This window comes from Canis aureus, chromosome 1, assembly GCF_053574225.1.
Source record: "Canis aureus isolate CA01 chromosome 1, VMU_Caureus_v.1.0, whole genome shotgun sequence".
Taxonomy (NCBI): Eukaryota; Metazoa; Chordata; class Mammalia; order Carnivora; family Canidae; genus Canis; species Canis aureus.
This window is the reverse complement of record NC_135611.1, coordinates 64698278-64716753: the sequence shown is the minus strand read 5'-3', so window position 1 is coordinate 64716753 and position 18476 is coordinate 64698278. Positions and strand designations below refer to the sequence as shown.

Genomic DNA, 18476 nt, shown 5'->3' with positions numbered 1-18476 from the left:
AGCACAAATCCATTTTCTACTAAGGGACTTTAGAAAGATGGTTATTTTATAACAGGTGCCCCTGCAGCATCTCACCAAAGATACACAAGTATTTGGGCTTATTTTCTTCCGAAGGTTCCCGGCACATGTTACCAAAACAGATTTACGACTTGAACCTGGAAAAGAAGAGTCTATTTCCTGCCTTGTGTGGTAAGATGAAAGCCAAAAGGTAAGCAGAATAAGCAGCTGCCTGAGAGATGGACTATGTGCGTCTTTTGAAATTAGGTCTTTAATCTTCACTGGTACTTCCAAACTCAACGGTGCTGCAACAGGCTTCTAGTAAAAAGGAGGTAACAATCATGACTGACTAGAATGGTTTGGAAGTCACAGGAGCACAAAAAAAACCAAAGGGTAAATAATCATAAGTGAAACTTCAATTTTTAAGGCGTGTGCATTTTGTTTAATGCTGCATTTTACTCTTCTTTATACAGGATGAAGTTATTAATAGCTCCAAAGGGATGCAGTGGTTTAAATTCCTTTCCAAAACCTTCTCCCCTTGGCAGACCTACCATGTGGTCTATGGTACAGCTCGGGGTGTATGTGTGTGTGTGTGTGGGGAGGTTATTAGTCGAGGAATGACCTGGGTTCGCAGAGGCTGAACACTTATTACAGTAAAGCCTATCAGTTTGAATAGCCCATGGGAATGTTGCATTTCTGAATTCCTACTCCTTCGCCCTACAGAAGAGATTCCATTTCTCCTCCTGTGGCCTCCCTACCTCTAACACCCCGAAGTCACCCACCTCCCCATGCTTCTTTAAAGCCTAAAGACAACACACACACACACACACACACACACACACACACACACACAGAGAGAGCAGCAGAGAACAAACAACAACAAAACCCCCCAAAAACAACAAAAAAAAAAGGAGGTGGTAGGAATTTTTAGTGTATGTTCTTAGCTGCTTTCAAATCAAAGCAATACAAAAGTATGACAAAAACAATGGCGACAACAAACTCCAGAAAACAGATAATCTTTTGACCTGCTACTGTATTTTTCCATAAAGAGGTAATTTCGGTATGCTGTGTAATTATTTCTACTCACACAGTCCTATTTCTACTTGAATCCTACCACAGGCTAAGATATGCCAAGATCCTTCATTAACATATCATAGATTTTTCTTTTCAGTATAAATCAAACTAAATAGGTCATGATTGCTTAATCAGTATGCAAAGTATTGCCTCTGGGAATCACCTTCAATCCTCTGACAGCTGAAATTCTTTTTAGTGCTTTGAAATTTAATTCTACACAACCGAACCCCACCCAGCTCCTCATTCCCTCACATCAAAATTTTCATCCTGTGAGGTGTAGATGTTGTCCTGGAACGGGTACCAGGGCCCAAACAGCAGGGATTTGGTGAATTCAAGGGGGAAAACAGATCCTCCAACCAAGACCCACCACCACCACCACGGGAATAAGGCTTCCCTCCTCTCTCAGTGGCCACGAAGAGGGCGGGGAAAGGTGCGCCCCTGAAGTTATGTTACTGATACACCTGTGCCTCCCTCTGAAGGACTTATTTTTCCTTACAAAGGATGGTTCACATCATTCCTAAAAGAGCGAGGGGTCCACTTACTAAATACTCTCTGAGGAAGGCTAGCCCTGGAGCTTTCAGTGACATCACCATGCAGATGACTCCCCACGTCCATTTTCATCCCTGGCTCTTCCTCCTCCAAGTTGCCCTCTTGACACACAAACCCAAAACGCAGCTCTTGGGTCTGCCCACCACACTTGTTTTCTAGAATAGCCAACAGGCCTACGAAGTGTCAGACACCGCTCTGCCTCCTTTCCAAGTACGAACTCACGGAGCCCTCACTACCCGTGAGACAGACACCAATCGGATCTCCCCTCACCGACGCCGGGGACCCAGGACTTCGATCCAAGCAACTGGGTCCAGGCCCCGGGCTCGGCCTCGATGCTACGGGCCCACCGCTGGAGACAGTCCCAACTGGCCCGTCCCAGGCAGGCGCCACCAGCTGCCCCCGCCCGATCCCTCGGCAGCCCTCGTCTGCCACCCCCCAACCTGCGGGGAACCCCAGGCCTCCAGGCCCGTCCCCTCGCTGTCCCTCACTACGGTCGGACCTGGGCAGCGCAGGAGGCCCATTCCCCGTCTGAGCCCCCCGGGCTGCCCTCATTTCCCTTTCGAGGGCTCCGGAGGTGGGAGCTCCGTGCACCGGGGGAAGCCCGCAGCCGAGGGCCCCGCGAGCCGCCGGGTCATCATGACTCGTAGAGACCGCACGACCCTTGGGACGGCCTTGTCGCGCCTGTGGAGTCGGTGACTCTGTTAACAGAAACCCCGAGGCCCCGGGAGCCTCCTCTCCCCGGCACCACAGGGTGCCCCCCGCGGGGGGCTCATGCAGCTCCCACTCGGCCTTCGGAGCTCCGCGGAACACCCCCCGGGGCCATGGCCAGGGGCGCCCCCCCCACGGGCCACTGGCCTGTCCTTCGCCTCAGGCCTCACACTCGCTGTGGAGCGCGCTCCCCGGGACCACTTGCAAAATCCACGAAGACAAAAACCCACCGGTGTTCCTGACTAGTCTGTCCGCCCCATAACCCTGGGGAATAATCTGTTCATTTGACAAAAAACTGGCCCCTGGGGCCCCTGGGGGCTCAGCGGTTGAGTCTTCAGCTCAGGTCGTGACCCCGGGGTCCGGGGATCGAGTCCCACGTCGGGCTCCCTGCATGGGGCCTGCTTCTCCCTCTGCCTGGGTCTCGGCCTCTCTCTCTGTGTGTGTCTCTCATGAATAAATAAGTAAAATCTTTTAAAAAAAACAACAAAAAAAAGGCTTGATACTAACTACACCTTCTGACTAGAAAACCAACTTGTTTTTCAAATATGAGAAAACCAGAGACGACATGAGGAGGGGAAGCTGGCCACCCTCCCTCCTCACTGATTCCATGTGTCGGGAGGACCGTGAGTGGCTCCCCACCCTGTCCCCAGCAGGCCTGCCGTGCCCTCTGCCCTCCCTCCCTTCAGCAGCTAGAGCCTTAGGGGTCGGCCTGCCCTCTGGTCCGTGCACACCCCCGCAGCGAGCTCAGGGAGGCCACGCACGGGACCCCGCCTGGCCTGCGCCCAGGAGGAAGCTCAGATCAGTGCGACAGGAGGCGCCGGGGGCCAGGGTGCAGGAGCTCGCTGGGCCTCACCCTGTCAGGGCCGGCAACTCAACAGAAGCCACCCAAGGGCCAAGGTGGAAGCCAACGCTGACAGGGAGGCTCCTTTAATTTAGTGCCTAAGATCCAGCGGTCCGTTATGGGAGGTCGTTCACAGACTGCTGCGCTCTACTACGTTGATAACACCGTGTGGTCCCTCGTCGCCTCCTATACTTGTCACCCTCGGGCCGGGAAGGCTCATTTGCCTCCGGAGACCACGTGATGGGCTTCCTGGCTCATCCTGCCCTGCCCGGCCGTGCTCTGACGCCGTCCGGATGGGCCCCCGGGTTAGCACAGGAGCAGACGGGACTACCAGGCTGTGACAGGGGAAAAGGACATTCTCCTTTGCACGGAAGCCAGGGGAAGCAGAACGGGGAGATCACGTGCCTTCTAGATGGAACTCCCAAAACGAAGGACACCTTCACGAAGGTCTTCGGTCTTAGTTTCCAGGAACCAGCAGGCAAAGCCGGCCCCCAGCAAACCTGAGTCACTGCCGTCCATCACTGGCTCTCACGCTGACCGCCCGGCCTATCTGCTCGGGGACACAAGGACCCGCAAGGAGAAAAGTTGATTTCCACTAAAATACGGGGAATGTAGTATCTTTACCATCTGACGGATTCATGGCAGGGAAGAAAACGCAAAACACAGAGCTAAAAACTGCGGGCGGATGTTAGGGCCAAGATAGGAACTTTCTCCAGCAGCCCCTACCCCCCCGCCCCCCCCCCCGCCTCACAAAAAACAAGAAAGATTACATCATGATGTGGGCACCTTCTTCCCTTTGATACAAGAACACCTGACGTGCAAAATATCCTAAATCATCAGAAAAGCACCACAATAGCTGAATATCTCACGTAATTTAAAAAGTAATCCAATAAACTTATGATTGTAGAACACCCGAAGTTACTCTGTAACTTTGCCTGATATCAGACCAAAAGATAACGGGAAAGCCAAAAACATTTCTGGGGTGTGAGCAGGAAAAACTCCCTCTTCCGGTGTCTCCTCTGCTCCCAGGCCGACCACCGCACTCACAACGCGGCCGACACCAGAGGCATGGGTTTTCCCTCACCAGGCAATTCTGTGACACCAGCTGGGTGTCCAACGCTTAAGACACTGCCTTCCTGTGACAGGGTCAGATCCTACAGGTTAAGGGCTCAATCCTACAAGACTGCCCCCCCCATCCTACTTCAGATGCCAATATGTGTCAGCTGGGTGCTTCTGACCGGGGGACAATAAATCGGAGGTTCCCGTGACGTCCTTCTCAAGTTTGACTGATTTGCTAGAGCGGCTTACGGAACTCAGGAGAAATGGTTGACTTACTAGATGACTGGTTTATTAGGAAAGCATATGACAGAGGATACAGACCCGAGAGGATACAGGGCAAGGCATGTGGGGAAGGCTGTGGGGTTTCCATGCTCTCTCCTGGTGCGCCTTCTCCCAGCACCTTCATGGGTTCCTCAACCCGGAAGCTCTCTGGACACCATGTTTTGGGGGATTTTTATGGAAGCTTCATCATATAGGTCTGACCAGTCATTAACTCCATTTCTAGCACCCTCTCCCCAATCTGGAGGACAGGGCAGACGGCTGCAAGTCCAAGCTTCTAATCATGGAATGGTCTTGCTGGTGACCAGCGCCCCCATCCCAGAGCCATTGAGAATCACTTCATTAGAACAAAGGATACTGCTACCACCCTGGAAATGCCAAGGGATTTAGAGACTTGGTATCAAGAACCAGGGACAGAGAGCATTACACACACACACACACACACACACACACACACATATTTTTCTATCATTTCACATGGCCTTACCCCAGCTCTAAATATTCCCTAGAGTAGAAGGGATGAAAAGCACATCCCCAAAGTATAAGCTCTTCTTCTTTTTTATTTTTTTAAAGATTTTATTTATTTATTTATTCATGAGAGACAGAGAGAGGCAGAGACACAGGCAGAGGGAGAAGCAGGCTCCATGCAAGGAGCCCGATGCGGGACTCGATCCCAGGTCTCTGGGATCACGCCCTGGGATGAAGGCGGCGCTAAACCGCTGAGCCACGCGGGCTGCCCCCAAGCTTTTCTTTTTGAAGTAAGGGACAAACGAGTCTGTACTGCAACTGCCAACCATTCATTTTAGAAACTGAAAATCTGTAGTGAATAGTGAATGCCAAGTAACCTGAGGAAAAAGCACCTGTCCCTTTAGAATTGCATGAGAAAACACAAAGAAAAGACATATATTTAACAAATGCTTGAAAATATACAATAGAGAGGAAAAAAAAAAAACAAACCCATTAAAAGCCGACTGGTGAACAATTTAATTTCAGGAAGCTACTTTGTAGAGTCTGCATCATACAACGTATTTAATGATTATTCATATTTATTTTCCTTCTAGAGAAAATATTTTTCCTAGTCACAAGTACCGAATCAGCCTCATAGGGGAAAAAAAAAACAGAAGAGGTGAGAGACAGCAGGCTAAGTGATTTTTTAAAAAATTCTACTGATATACTTACGCGGTAGTGGTCTGCATGTCATGCCAGCTTTTGCTGAAGTTCTGTTTTAATTCATTCATCAGGTTCATGCCGAGTTTTTGTTTTATCTCCACCAGATGCCTTTCTTTCGCTGATAAAACTTGCCGTAATGTTGTAATTTCGTCTTCTAGCTACAGGTGGGAAGGAACATGGTGTGGAAAGATGTGAGACCCGCTGAAATGTACACCTGCAAAGCTCTCGGTGCTCCACAGCAACCCCCTGCACCCCTGTATTACCAGGCCCATGCCTGCCTATAGCAAACGCATCCCATAGAGATGACAGTCTGACATTTTAAAATAGAAACTAGGTTTTTTTTAGTTTTAATGATTGTAAAAGTAATCACTGCTCCTTATAAAAAAAAACTCATTCATACAGCAAAATATAAACAAGAATAATTACCTACAATCCACTAGGAAATAGCCACCACTTAATTTTTTGGCTTCTAATCTTCCAAACGTTTAAAAAAAAAAAAAAAAAAAGCAGGGCTTGGACTCACAACCCTGAGATCGAGACCTGAGCTGAGAACAAGAGTCATCTGCTAAACCAACTGGGCCTCCCAGGCACCCTCCCAAGTGTTTTTTTTTTTTTTTAATAAAATTTGCACTTAGATATAATTTTTGAATAAAAAATATTGGTTTTGTACTGTTTTCCTTTCTCCCATAAGCAACTTCAAGTGTCACTAGTCAGTATTGTGTGTTTATTGTTTGCCAATCACACATTCACAATAGCTGCAGTGCTGTAGGCACAGACAGGCCAGACACCACAGTTTGGCCAAGCTAATACTTCAGGAAGGGAGGAACTAGGGGGGAAAGGACATATGTAAGAATGTGATTTGTTTCTTTTTAATAATTTATTGACATGTAGTGGATTTCCATAAACTGCCCACATTTAAAGTGTATAGTCTGAGAGTTTTGACACGTGTGTCTTGTGAAGTTATCACCGCAATCAAGAAAGCAAACATATCCATCACCTCCAAAAGTTTCCTAAGTCCTCTTTGTAGGTCCTCTCTCCTAGGTCCACATACCACATTTATATGTGGAATAAAAAAAAAAAACACACAAAAAAACACAAAGCAAATGAAAAGAAGCTCATAGATACAGAGAAGAGATCGGTGGTCACCAGAGGTAAGGAGTGGGGGTGATGGTGGGTGAAACGGGTGAAGAAGGTCAAAAGGTACAAACTGACAGTTATAAAATAAGTCATACACAAAAAAAACTGATCTTGCAATGTAATTTTTAACAAAGCCGTTCAGTAAAATGCCCAGATTTTAGAGAGTGCTAGTCTAACCTGTGAAAATCAATCTGAAACTCCACAAAGTTTTCGATTCCAATTGTCAGATTTTTTTTTATTGTCAGATTTTATAATGTACTGCCCTGGTAATAAGTTTTTACATCATTAAGTTTTTACTTAAGGTTTTACATCATTGTTTTCTGAAAAGTATAAATGACTGTGACTTCGTGAAGCCAGAAGAGAACTCCTAGTACTTCCTTAGTATCCCACAAGCATAGAGGTCATAAAAAAACCTGACATTCTTACTAGATTTCTTATTTTTAAAAACTGGCAGCTGTGTCTCATTTACATCCAAAATATCGCTCTACTTCTGACCACAAACCACATTTACACTAACACCATCAGTCATCATGCAAATGTGTTCCTTGGGTCAGCAGAGACCTAGCTGTTGGAAAAGCATCTCAAGAAAGACAAGTACCTTTGCACATATTAGCCTTTTTACTCATGCAAGGAAGACTTTACCCCACTGGTGGACAGATCAAAATAGCGTTGTGAAGTGTCAGAGACACAAATGATCACTTAAGCAAAATGGGCAAAATTTGGAGTCAGAAGCATCTTAAACAGGATGGTAGAAAAGAACTATCTCTTGGAGTTTTCAATATCAGCAAATGTCCTAGTAATCTAGCATTATTCATTTTTTTATGTTTATGGGACAGTTTTCTAATGCTTCACAGAAACTTTTCTAAAATGAATTACACATTCGGTGAACATGTTACAGTCAAGAGCGCTCCGTCCTTTCTTGTTGCGCGGGTCTTCGGTATGCAGACATATACTCATTGCTGCGAGAGGAGTCTACTCGGGGACCACCAAAGGGGGTCGTGCTTTTACTCTCCCCATTAAATGAGAATGCACAGTTATTTTAAACCCTCTATTCTTTTGGCAATCATGTCACATTCCACTTTTTCATCTTTGTCAATGTGTCCTTTTGTGTTTAATCTGTGGCCTAGTATTTCTCAAGGTTGCATCTCTGGCTCTCTTTCTGTAGAAGATGTCATGCTTCATGTCAGCCTTTTAATTCTGTAGAAAAGACCTTTTCTGCTATCTTTTGCATAAATAGTATGTACTGAGTGACTGAAATTATTGAGAGTCTTGGATTTTTTAACGACTTGGTTATGACTAGTTTTCACCGTGTAATAAAAATAATCGGACAATTTTTAACTGGCAGAAAGAAATTACAGATGTAGAGAAGAGGAAAGAGGCTTACACATCTTGATACTCTCAACCTCATATCTAGGGGACCCTAGAAATTTATTCAAAATTGGGGGAGGTGAATAAGGGACTCAGAGTTTTCTAATGAAATCCTTAGTTATTTGAGGGAGGTGAATTCATTAGTTCATTAGTTATTTGAGGGAGGTGAATAAGGGACTCAGAGTTTTCTAATGAAATCCTTGATCCCAAAAAAGTGATAGGTAGAAACACTGAAGTGACCAGTTCACCAAACACCAACCTAAAGAAAGAATAATGAAGTCCCACACCTAATATTTTAAATACGGAAGCATACATTAAAAAGCATTTATAAGGAACAGACTTCTAATGATGGAAACATGAACTCAGTTACTCAGGTGGATCTATTCTCAGGTTCTTTAATGAAATTCTTATCATTTCAATGAAATGTTGAGACCCACACTTCTTGAAGCTTTCAGTATAATTACCGGCGATCTAAATATATGCCAAAAAAATCTGTAAGCAAATCCAGAAATTGAAAAAAACACATAATCTTAAATTATATTAGCTTGCAACAATGAAAATGAGAACCACACATCTCTTTCCACAGAGCAGACAGTTCTGCCTCACGGCAAAGTCTTTAATCACAAATATTTTAAATGATGCTCATGGTGAGAGTCCACCCTTCATTTGACTAATGAGATTTTTTTGGCCTAGTTACACCAATGGTTCTCAATTTCAGTTTACATAAATGTCACTCATAGGGCGTATTAAAATGCAGATTCCAGATATATGCCCCTTTTAATGCCCGAAGATTCTGGTATCTTCAATTTTGTAGGGTCAGGCTATCTACATTATTCAACAAACGCTCCCAGGTACTCTGATGCAGGTGGTGGAAAGCCAATACTGTAAGTACCTCCATAAGCCACATCAAATTCCTGTTGGGATGAGGTGGAGTGCAGGTAAGTCATTAACTAAAGTATTGAATATATCCTTTCTCCCTTAATTTTAAATTAATCATTTCTTTATTATAAACTAATAGTCCGGTTCTTTGGTTTCTTGACTCCCTAGAAGATCTCCTTGGATGACAAATATTTACACCCAAGACTACATATTTAGACTTGGCTATTTAAATATGAATTAACAGGCACATGACAAGTGTTGGTGAGGATGTAGCAAAACTGGAATCCTTGTATGCTGCCGGTAGGAATGTAAAATGGCTCAGCCACTGTGGAAAACCGTCCGGTAGTTTCTTAAAAAGTTAAACGAAGAATTACCATGTGACCCAACAATTCCACTCCCAGGTATATTCCCCAAAGAATATAAACAAATACACATAGACACATGTTCATAACAGCACCATTCACAGCAGCCAGATGTGAAAATAGCCGAAATACCCATCAAAGGATGAAGAGATAAACTATTGCAGTATACACCAAAAAGGAGCATTATTCAGCCACGGAAAGGACTGAAGTATTGAGACACGCTACAACATGGAAGAATATCAAAAACGTAGGCTACATGAAAGAAGCCAAACACAAAAGGCCATCTATTACATGAAATACACAGAACAGTAAATGCAGAGATACAGAATGCAGAGGGGAAAATAGGAAGCAACTGCACAAAGAGTATGGGTTTTCTTTTTCGGGTGCTAAAAATAGTTTGGAACTAGAGGTGGTAGTTACACCACATTGTAAGTATAACAAATGCCGCTGAATGGTTCACTTTAAAACAGCTAATTTTATATTAAAACAGTTAATTTTATACCTCAATAAAAAAATGCAAAAACATATGACTTAACCTGAATTAGCTAATGAATTACCTTCAAAATGAAATTTACGTTAGAAGATTGAAAACTTACCTTCCTATTTTATGCTAGATTACATAAAAAAAAAAATCTTACTTCTATCCGGACAAAGAAATACTTTCATAAACTATTAAATCATCAGTATGATGCTTAGGAGTAAGACTATTTGGTGTCTTGCACACACTACTTCAGTGCCAGCTTCCTCTCCTGGGTAATCATGCCTCTGGCTGAGACTCCTAAGAACTAAGATTAAAATCCAGATACTCAAAAAAAAAAAAAAAAAATCCAGATACTCCTTGAGAGAGGGTGGTGATTATTTTTATGTGTCAACTTGACTTGGCCATGGGATGCCCAGACATCTGGCCAAATATAATGCTGCGTGTGCCCATGAGGGTGTTTCTGCATAAGATTATCAATTGAATTGGAAGAATTGGAAGACTGGGTAGGGCAGATTGTCTTCCCAAAGTGGGTGGACATCAACACATCGATTGAAGTCCTAAATAGAAGAAAAAGGCTGACCCTCCTTCAGTTCATAGGGACTCTTCTTGTCTGACTGTATTTGAGTTGGGACATTGTTTTTCCTCTTCCTTCATATTTAAACTGTACCATCAGCTGTTTTTAGGCCTTGAGCCTGCTGGCCTTCAGACTGGAGCCACACCATCAGGTCCCCTGGTTCTCCAGCTTGCTGACTATAGATCTGGTGATTGTCAGCCTCCATCATCACATCAGCCAATTCCTTTGTAACAAATCTCTTTCCATGTACATATACCCTATTGGTTCTGCTTCTCTGGAGGGCTCTAACACAGAAGCGTATTACAGCAAGACATTGCTGATTATTAACACTTCAGTTGTTCACGATTCAGTCCAGAAAGAACGAAGGCCTTGGAAGAAGGAACTAGGAGAGAAAGACCAAGAGCCTAAGGCACTTCTCTATCAGTCTATGAGACAGGTGGCTTGAGGGAACTGTGTGTTCTTCCTGGGGGCACCTCACACCACAGGAAGCGAGACGAACCCAAAGAAGGATGAAGGGAGCCTGAAAAGAGGCTTTGCTTACTTAATAATATTGCCTGGTATTTTTCCACCTCCTATTAATGCTTATTTTTCTTGAGTCATTTTATCTAGAGGATGTTGGCAGTGTTTGATGGTTATATAATCATAAATTTACAGTGCTAATGCTAGCACTTTATCCTTTTCAAAAGCCCAGCCAAATTGCAGGGACGCCTGGGTGGCTCAGTTGGCTAAGCATCTGCCTTTGGCTCAGGTCATGATGAGGTCATGTCAGGAGCTAATGAGAACAAACAGCTGAAACAAAATATTATTTCTTTATATACTGGTAAGGTGTGTAAGAATGCGTATTCAACTTCCAGTATTTCAAAATGCAAATATTTTGGAGGACCTGGTCGGCTCAGTTGATAGAACATGTGACTCTTAGTCTTGGAGTCATGGGTTTGAGCCCCATGTGGGGTACAGAGGCTGCTAAAAAGAATAAATAAATAAACTTAAAAAAAAGTAAATATTTCTTTAACGTATAAAATAATTCAAGTTAATTATAAACCTTAATTGCATACTTTCTATACGCAGACCACTGCACCAGATCAGAGGTGATACTGGCCTGACAACGAAGAAACTTAAAAACACACATATTGCATGACCAAAATCATAAAAGATTAAATTGTGTTAACAGATTCCTCTTTCACGACACAGAGTCCATCTAAGATGTAGCCTTTTGGGCAATACTGGCTTACTTTATGGTTCCGACAAAAGGACAGATCTTCCTCTTGCTAACACTTGGTAGCACACGACAATACGTGGGCTGTGTGGACAAGTGGAGTTGTGAGTTTGCTCCAAGTATAAGGGCCACCTCACGGGAATCGAACAACAAAACAGTGCAGGATAAAGCAGTGGGGAGGAATCCAGCATAGGCACGAACCGGTGGGGGACTCGGAGGACACTGAAGAGGAGACTGGATCCCTGGCATGCCCTGAGGCCTCTTGTAAGCAAAGGAGTCAGAGAGGTCTGGATGCAGACCTCTCACTTTGGGGTCATGGCCATCACGACTGCCTGCCTCCAAGCCAGTCTAACGGGCTGGCCTGTGAGGTGTCCTGTTGCCCAAGTGGCCAATGGATCCAGTAGGATCTTCCCTCAGGCACAGAGGGCAGTTGCTTGCGACCAGGGGCCCAGGAAGGATGTCTGTGGAGAGCTGAGGCAGGGGAGCTGGGCCATCCAACAGATGGCTCTGGTCTCTGGAGGGCCACTTGTGGGACTGCCGAGATTGCTCTCTGTGTGTCCTTGTTGTAATGAAACACTAGCATCCGAGCGTGTCTGAATGTGAATCTGATCTGGAAAGAACCTGGTTTGGAGTGGGTATATGAGTATGAGTGTGTATGCACATGTGTGTGAACGTGTGCGTGTGTGTGTACACGCTCGTGGAGGCACGCAGGCACACGCACACAGCAGCTGCAGCGTGCATTTGCTGGAGGGCAGGGAAAGCCAACTCAAGGAAAGGATGAGCATTAATATGCAGAGGTGGACCGAAGCAGAGGGAGAAGCGGTGGAAACGTGAAGAGAAAAAACATCAGATACACTTCCCGCGCGATGGACTGGGCCTGGGGGCACACAGCTGCGCCCTCGTGCCTCTGGAAGTCACGATGCCACCCTGGCAATACTATGCGGTACTTCTTCATCTCTGAACAACCCAGAAATAAGAGACAGGAAGCATCCTAAAGGATGAGAACATGCATCCTGGTAGCTCGAACATAGGAACGGGGTCTGTGTTATTTTCAGAAGTCAGGCTGAAGAGTCCTAGTAATGAGAGGTGCTGGAAGCTCAGTAATGTGGCCGAACCAGACAGGAGTTTCCGGAAGCACCATTGGGTTTTTTGTATCACAGAGGCATCCACTTAAAACCAAGGCTCACTTTTTCTTGACTAGAAAAGTAATGCGTGTGCTCACTGCTGAATGTTTAGAAAATAAAGAGCGCACACAGAAAACAGAGGTGTGGGGATGCCTGAGTGGCTCAGTGGCTGAGCATCTTTGACTCAGGGCGTGATCCCGGGGTCCTGGGATCGGGTCCCGCATGGGGCTCCCTGCAGGGAGCCTGCTCCTCCCTCTGCCTGTGGCTCCGCCTCTCTGTGTCTCATGAATAAATAAATATTAAAAAATAAAAATATAAAAATTTGTAATTTAAATATGTATGTGTGTGCGTGCATGTGCATACAGACCCCAGCAGTTCCAGAACCCAGAAAACCAAAGGCATTTTATAAAGGTCGGCCTGCTACAGAGGTTTAAGTACAGAACTTAAACTTGGACTGTAACAGTGAAGGAATTAACTGTTAGCTTAGAATCGGCGAGCTCACACCACTGAGCAGAGCCTAACTTCGGACACCACAACTGACGTGAACACACGGCATGAACCAGAATTCCGGGCCTTATGAAAACACAGAGCTAGGACGCTGTCCGTCGCCGCTGACTTCGGCCCGCGTGTGCCAGCAAGTGTGGCCAACTGGAAGTACACTGGGTGGTTCTAGATCAGCGGCCGCAGGCCCAGCCAGCCAAAGGACCGGGCTACCTGCCTGGAGGCCCTGCGCTTACTGAAATCATTTCTGCTGTACCAGGAGAACAAGCTGCTCTTGCATTTCACAAAGCAGTTATTTTCGGGTGTGCTTTGCGAGGACACCTGAGAAGTCTTTAATATCATCATAAACAAACACCACCGGAACATGAGAGCTTGAGGAGTCTGGAGCAGACAAAGCGGGGTGAGGATACGGTGATGCTCAAAGCTGTATCCTCAGCCTGCGATCGAGCCCAGAGACTTGCTTCCAGCCGGACCAGGAGCTCTGTGCCCTCGGATGCAGGGATGCAGAATGGGGAGGGATATGGGCCTCCTCTCTCTGGCCCTACTGCTTACCCTATTCGAAAAGCTCCCTTTATCCAGTGCTTTTCTCCTACAACATAACTGTTCCTTAGCGAAGTATTTAAGGCTTAGTGGGTGCTGCCAACAAATGGCTTTAGCAACTGTATTCCTAGTGGGCCAGGCATCCTCCCCACCTCTAAGTCCGGATGCCCGAAGCGACGACACAAGATCTAAGGAAACCTGGATTCCTCACAGCTTTCCTTGCTGCCGCCCCCAGTGTTGGGTCCTTCTGCAGACGAGCACACAGTGTAAGAAATCCAGTTGCTTCTATGATTGATTTTTTTTTTCGTTACAAAAAATAAACCACTTCAAAGTATTTGTTGAGCTAAGTTGCTGACCTAAAGCAAAAACCGCTCTTAAATAGGAGCTTGCACCGCTACCTATACCAAGGTCTTGGAGGAATTCATCAGCTCTGTGAGTGAGTACTGTTCCCATAATACTGCAAAATTAAAAACAGTAAGAGGTGCAGGGACACCTGGGTGGCTCAGCAGTTGAGCGTCTGCCTTTGGCTCAGGGCGTGATCCCGGGGTCTTGGGATCAAGTCCGGCATTGGGCCCCCTGTATGGAGCCTGCTTCTCCCTCTGCCTGTGTCTCTGCCTCTCTCTCTCTCTCTCTGTCATGAATAAATAAATAAAATCTTAAAATAAAAAAGAATAAGAGGTGCATATTTACAGCTACTTGCCACTGTTGCTTAAGCAACATTAGTATCCTTTTTTTTTTACTCTAACCAGTGGGTAATGGACAACTAGCAGTACAAAAACACCCTAGAAAAAAAATTAATCACCTTACAATATATCATTTATTAAATTTTATTAAATGAAAGACAATACGGTGGTGGCCAGTCAGTTAAGTGTTGGTTCTTGATTTCAGCTCAGGTCATGATCTCAAGGTCATGAGATCAAGCCCCCTGTGGAGCTTTGGGCTGGGTATGGAGCCTGCTTAAGATTCTCTCTCTCCCTCTGCCCCTTCCATCCCCGCTGGCACTTCCTCAATACATAAATGCAGGAAAGACAACATAATTGTACCATGGGACTCACACAAAACTCACATGAACTCCTCAGATCCTGAGAGACACAGAACAACAGTAGGACGACTAAACATACCTGAACTAATTCTGCCTTTAACTCTTCTCTTTCCTCCTCGGACAGCATGCTAGAGAAGTCAGCACTGGCTACCGTGTCTTCATCTCGTCCTTGCAATGGTTCGGTCTCCAACAAACCTTTAGACAAGATTGATAAAACATAATGCGATTAAAAAAAATTAGCCGACTCCTGTTTCCACAGTCTGGAGAACCAGCCCGACCTTCCTGCTCAAAAACAGCTAAAATCTCCTGGGACACTGGGGTGGCTCAGTCGGTTAGGCGTCTCCCTGTGACTCAGGTCATGGTCTCAGGCTCCTAGGATGGAGCCCCGCGTTGGGCTCCCTGCTCAGCGCAGAGTCTGCTTCTCCCTCTCTGGCTCCCCTACCCCTGTGTGTGCTCTCTCTTTCTCTCTCTTTCTCACACACACAAATGAATGGGATCTTTAAAAAATAAAAAATAATTAAAAATTCCAGGAAAAAAAAAACCAACTTTCTTTTTTTTTTTTATTTAAGATTTTATTTATTTATTCATGAGAAACACAGAAAGAGAGAGAGAGGCAGAGACACAGGCAGGGGGAGAAGCAGGCTCCCTGCAGCGAGCCCAATGTGGGACTCCATCCCAGGACCCCAGGATCACACCCTGGGCCAAAGGCAGACACTTAACCGCTGAGCCACCCAGGGATCCCCAACCCCGACTATCTAAATTTGTGATCAGCTGCCAAGCAAGTAAGGAATATTAAGAAGCCCAATAACTAAGTCCAGGTGGGAAGCCAGAGGTGCAAACCAAAGAAGCTCTCATGGGTTCCGCATTTGCCACCCAGATGGCCTCCCGCTTTGGCGCTCACTGGCCCCTGGGGTGCAGAGGACAAAGCCTCGGGCCACCCAAGGAGAAGGGTTTAAGGTGGGGGACTTGTACATAAACCCACATTCCCATAAACCCGCATCCCCACGGGGCTGCACCCTGAGAGCAAGGAGAAGAGAAAATCAAGAGCGTCGCTCCCCACGGGGATCTGGGGGGCAAGCAAAGCAGCCTCAGCTGTTGAATGCGCAGCCGCAAGGGCCTCCCTGGGTCCCTACTCCCGAGGGGGACTGTGTGGGAGCTGGCAACCCGAGTGTACAGTACTTGGGTGGTCCACGAGGACCCAGAGATGGCACAGCATTGTAAACCTTCCCACTTCGGATATGGACGGAATGTGGATGCGAAACCTGGGGCAGCAGCAGCTGTGAGGAATCAATGCAGGCTGATTCTGGCGGAGGGAACAAGGGAAGTGCCCAGGTGCTCGAGGACATCACTGTGGCCCAGACCAACCCCGGGGCACTACAACTTCTAACTTGTCCAGTGAGAAAAATGGCTTTTGGTAAAAAAAAAAAAAAAAAAAAGATGCTCTCTAGGAGAGCCCCTTGGCATCTGGAGAACTCAAACACCTATGTTCTCTGGAGGATCCAGCAAACAGTCCTCCACATACGTGGAAGCTTCCTGTAGGACACAACTTATGACAGACCTGGCATCTACACATCCATGGGGAGAGGAAGGTCTCTTAGTAAGCTGTCCTGGAGCAAACAGCCCTCCATGTAGAAAAATTAAGATTGGACACCTTCACATGATTCACAAAGATTAAATTATAAACATTTTAGAAGACAATAAGATTGGGACGCCCAGGTGGTTTAGTGGTTGAGTGTCTGCCTTCAGCTCGGGTCGTGACCCTGGGGTCCTGGGATCGTGTCCCCCATGGAGATCCCCGCAGGGAGCCCGCTTCTCCCTCTGCCTGTGTCTCTGCCTCTCCCTCTGGGTCTCTCATGGATAAATAAATAACATCTTTAAAAAAAAAGGCAGACAACAGGATTTATGAATCACTAGGTCGGAAGGGACTTCTTAAACAAGACACCAAAAAAAGGCATATCATGAAAAAAGTAGGGTGAATAAAATTACAGATGTCTTTTCATCAAACCCACTGGAAAATTAAAAGACATGCTACTAATTAGAAGAAGCAATATATCTCTCATGTGTAACTAGCAAAGGACAAGTTACCAGAATAAAAAATAATTCTTAGACCAGTTTAAAGCACAAAAATAGGGGGATCCCTGGGTGGCTCAGTGGTTCAGCACCTGCCTTCGGCCCAGGGCGTGACCCTGGGGTCCCGGGATCGAGTCCCCCGTCGGGCTCCCTGCATGGAGCCAGCTTCTCCCTCTGCCTGTGTTTCTGCCCCCCCCATCATGAATAAATAAATAAAATCTTTAAAAAAAAATAAAGCACAGAAATAACCCAATAGATCCAAAACAGAATTCGCTGTAGGAAGAAATCGCAAATGGTTAACAAACCCAAGAAAATATGCTCAGCCTCTCCGATGTTCTGGGAAACACAAATTAAATCATTTCACACCCACTGGATTAGTAAAAAGTCCAAAGGCTGACATTATCAAATTTGATGAGTACGTGGAGGATGGAAACTCTCATATGCTGCTGGCAAGAATCCTAAAGAGAGACGAGTAACTTGGAAAATAAGCTACCGTGATCTGTGGGGTGCGCACCCCCTTCCATCCAGCCCATCCACACCTACATATAAATCGGCACCGAGGTCACCGGCAAGAACTCTCATGGCAGCCGAAGCCCAGGACCAGGAGGATGCACAGAAGCCCCCTGGGCACCCCCTCCTCCCAGCACCTGACCACGTGCAGGGAGTGAACGACCCCACACGCTCCGGGGACGGAACTCACCAACAAGATTCAGAGTGAAAAGCACAAGTTGCAGAAGAATCATAAGGTAAAACCCCAAACAGACAAAACTAACTAAAATATTGTCTACAAATAAAATCATAAAGAAAAGCAAGACTGCGATCAAAATGATCCAGGACCGGGTTTTCTTCTCTGAGGCGGGCTGGGTGCAGATGGCAGCGGGCGCCTCCCCAGGATCTGATGGTCACGCTCCACTTCTGGGACTCTGCATTTCTGCATCTGAGTATTTCTTCTACCTTTTATTTTGTAAATATTCTTTTGCCTGTGTATATTATGGGATAAGACAATTAAAAATAGATTTTTCGGGATCCCTGGGTGGCGCAGTGGTTTGGCGCCTGCCTTTGGCCCAGGGCGCGATCCTGGAGACCCGGGATTGAATCCCACGTCGGGCTCCCAGTGCATGGAGCCTGCTTCTCCCTCTGCCTGTGTCTCTGCCTCTCTCTCTCTCTCTCTGTGTGACTATCATAAAAAAAAATAGATTTTTCTCTAAAGTCAACATTAAAGGTAAGCAATTAGCCTACAGTGTCAGGACATTAGAGGTAAAGAGAGCAAGGAGATGAACCAATCTGCAAAGTGCTTCTCAGGCTGGCCCCACTTTTGAGTCCCTCACACGCACATCCTTATTCTGGAGCAACGACGGGCCATCAGCACCTGCTGATACACCGGCCACATCAGTGAGCGCGGCACCCTGCTGGCCTCGCTGATCCAAGTTCAGCAGCACCTTGTCCCATCTCTCTACTCCGGAGGCCAGTTTCGATGCTACGATAATTTTCTTTTCCATGAGTAA

The 18476-nt window shown here is 46.0% G+C and overlaps 1 protein-coding gene across 12 annotated transcripts in view; it reads right to left on the bottom strand.

The window, feature by feature from the left end:
- Nucleotides 1–18476, bottom strand: part of TPD52L1 (TPD52 like 1) — a 97428-nt gene that overhangs the window by 18766 nt on the left and 60186 nt on the right. For all 12 annotated transcript variants that reach the window (XM_077902255.1, XM_077902294.1, XM_077902259.1 and 9 more), the window contains 2 exons: nt 14981–15096; nt 5687–5835 (listed from right to left, as the gene is read on the bottom strand). In XM_077902255.1, the coding sequence (XP_077758381.1) occupies nt 5687–5835; nt 14981–15096 (265 nt within the window). The remainder of the gene's footprint in view (nt 1–5686; nt 5836–14980; nt 15097–18476) is intronic.